The sequence below is a fragment of the Trypanosoma rangeli genome (genome assembly GCF_003719475.1).
Source record: "Trypanosoma rangeli strain AM80 chromosome Unknown Tra_15.4_contig_00131, whole genome shotgun sequence".
NCBI classification, from domain to species: domain Eukaryota; phylum Euglenozoa; class Kinetoplastea; order Trypanosomatida; family Trypanosomatidae; genus Trypanosoma; species Trypanosoma rangeli.
The window spans coordinates 41,736-44,343 of record NW_021705873.1 but is presented as its reverse complement, the minus strand read 5'-3'; the positions used below and the strand labels follow the sequence as shown (position 1 = coordinate 44,343).

At 55.2% G+C, this 2,608-nt stretch overlaps 1 protein-coding gene across 1 annotated transcript in view; it reads right to left on the bottom strand.

Moving 5' to 3' along the window:
• The window catches only part of TraAM80_04489 (adenylyl cyclase), a gene marked incomplete at both ends in the record, with an annotated part of 2,316 nt that extends 377 nt beyond the window's left edge, over nucleotides 1–1,939 (bottom strand). Inside the window, one exon of the mRNA XM_029381415.1 lies at nucleotides 1–1,939. This exon is cut by the window's left edge and continues 377 nt beyond it. Coding sequence (XP_029238815.1) covers nucleotides 1–1,939 — 1,939 coding nt within the window.
• Between the last annotated feature and the right edge of the window lie 669 nt (nucleotides 1,940–2,608).

Below are 2,608 nucleotides of genomic sequence, written 5' to 3'. Positions count from 1 at the left end.
GGAACCTGTTCAGCCGCGGCTCAAGCTGCAGCGGGTCGATGAAGGCCACAGTCTCCACGCCCAGCATCGCCTCCGTCACAACACCCACAACTGCATGAAGACGTTGCGCTTCCATTACTGCCTCAAGTGCAGCACTAACGTTGTTGCTTGTAGATGAAATTAACTGCACATTGAGCTGCCCCTTATTAATATAAACAGTATCGTGCTTCATTATTCCACCGTAAAAGCCAAACTTCAGCTGCGTCATAACTTGTACAACCCAGGGAATATCCACAAAAAAAAAGGCAAGCCCATTGAGCGATGTCAGCAACGTTAAGTTTGAAGCCTGACACTCTGATAGTGGTAGAACAAAGATTCCTCGATCCAGATCTCTGGCCCGATAGTCCTCCACAAACCGCTTCATGTACACCGTGCGGCCGCCCTGGTTGCAGCGGCAGGTGGCACCTTGCGATGCCGCCGCGCCTTTGCACTGCCAACCGTAGTCCCCAATCACAAGGTCGCCCACCACATACCGGCGTTGGTTGAAGAGAGATGCAATGAACGCCTTGCGATTACTCACCCATTTACGGTTACTCAGCGCCTGTGCGAGCACCTCGCCGGTAATCCACCCATCAACCATCAACTCGCCGTCGCCGTCATTCTTGAGAAAATGGTCGCTGTCGTTGTAGTCCGTCTGCCCACTGCTCCTCAGGTAGTCCCGCATCACTCCCTGGAATTCCTTGATGGCTTCATACTGTGTGTCCTTCGCAAGCGGGTTCGTCCCCGTCGTGACCACCTGCCCGGGCACAAACTTCACACCACCATCAGCCACGGCAGCACGCCACGTGCGCAAAACAACGTCCTGCACTGTCGAGGGAGCCAGCAGGTACGCGCCAGCGGTGCGATCGTCCGTCAGCATTTTCCTGATGAACTTCATGGTGTCTCGTATCGGCGAGCCAAACACAATCACAGCCTGCGGCCGAGTCGCAGCAAACCGCTCCCACGCAGCATCGAACTCTTTCGGGTCGGCCTCACCTCGTACAGCACTCTTCACGGTGAAGATGCTGCTCAGCTCGCAGCCCACCTCCGACATCACACGCCGTGCCTGCTCATACTCGTTGTCACCGTAGGAAACGCCCCGCAGGTACATGAAGCCCAGCCGAAGCACACGCAGCTCATTCACGGCGTAACGGACAAGTGCCAGCAGCTCCGCAGCAGGCTCAGCGCGCAAAAAGTACATGTTGGGGTTCCACCCACGCACCACACTTGACCCAGTGAACGGGGCAAAAGCAACGATGTCGTGTTTCGCAAGAACGTTCTTTATATTCTCCAACAGTTTGTCACCGCAGTGACCAACGACAGCGTAAATACGCTCGTCCTTCAACGCCACAGAGAGATCAGATGGGTAAGTAGTGAACGTTGTGTTATTGTAGACAATCTCCACACGCACACCGTCCGCCACAGTGAACTTCCGTGAGTGCAACGAAGCCTTCAACCCGGCAACGATGTTTCTGGAAAAGCTTTCAAGCTCTGGAATATTGAAGCGAAAAACCACAAGTTTAACGATGCTTTGGGACGCCGCAGATTGAGCACCAGCACATGGAAAAACGAACAGCAGCAGCAGCACAAGAACAGAGACGACGGCAAGGCACAACGGCGCAGCACAGGGTCGCAAGCCCAACTGCGCACGGCCCCCTCGTCGGCCCCAACGCACCGCCATACCCGCTGCCTTGAAACTCTCTTGGTGCGTAGCCTGTGGATTCCTACGGCAAAAAAAAAGTGAAGAAAAGCGGACACGGTGCACAGTCAGCAGAGGAGAAGACAAGTGAGCGCTGGTGAGAGTATACAACTCAACAGCAGCTGGCAGAAGCGTATTAATAACACATACGTCCGGGGCAACTGGGAAGCCATTGCTCTGCAGCACTGGTGCGTTCAATGGCCGTTGCCCGCATGGAACCATCCGGCTGAAATTGTCCAAAAATATATATTGGAAAAGTAATATAATCACGATTGGATGTGCCAAAGTCAATCTGCATGTGTCAGGTGATAAGTAAGGCCGTGGCAAGACACAGGAAAAGAGACGGTGCGCTGATTTTACTCTCACAGGGCTCGCTCAAAGATATACACAAGCACCGTAGTTGCAGCGCTGCGTCTCACTTCCCCGCCATCGTGCGTGCCGCAGTCGCTGTGAATGCGAAGAGCCGGGCAAAGTACAGTCAGGACAATCTTCACAATCATGTACGCAGTGCCAGCTGAGTGGGTGGATGTGTGTTGCGCCAGCGCGGGCACTGCAGGCGACCATATTGCCCAGTGCACAACCCGGCCTCTATGAAACCCATCCTGACACGTGAATCGCCGCAACGCACAGGTGCGTCAGTGCGAGTGGTGCCGCGTTCTGCTACGCTTTCCAAACGTCCGGCACCTGAGGTCGGGGACGCCTGATTGACTCGCTCTCGCAACGGCGGCCTGGGCGCTGCCGGAGGCACTGGTTTTTTTGTGCGCGGTGCACTCAGAGCCTCTCAGACTCCGTCCAGCGCCGGGAAGCCGCCCTATCGCGCCTTCTGCCATCATGTGCCCGCGATGTGTTTTTCCAACAGTCACCGTAACACCGCACTGCAAGCATACAACA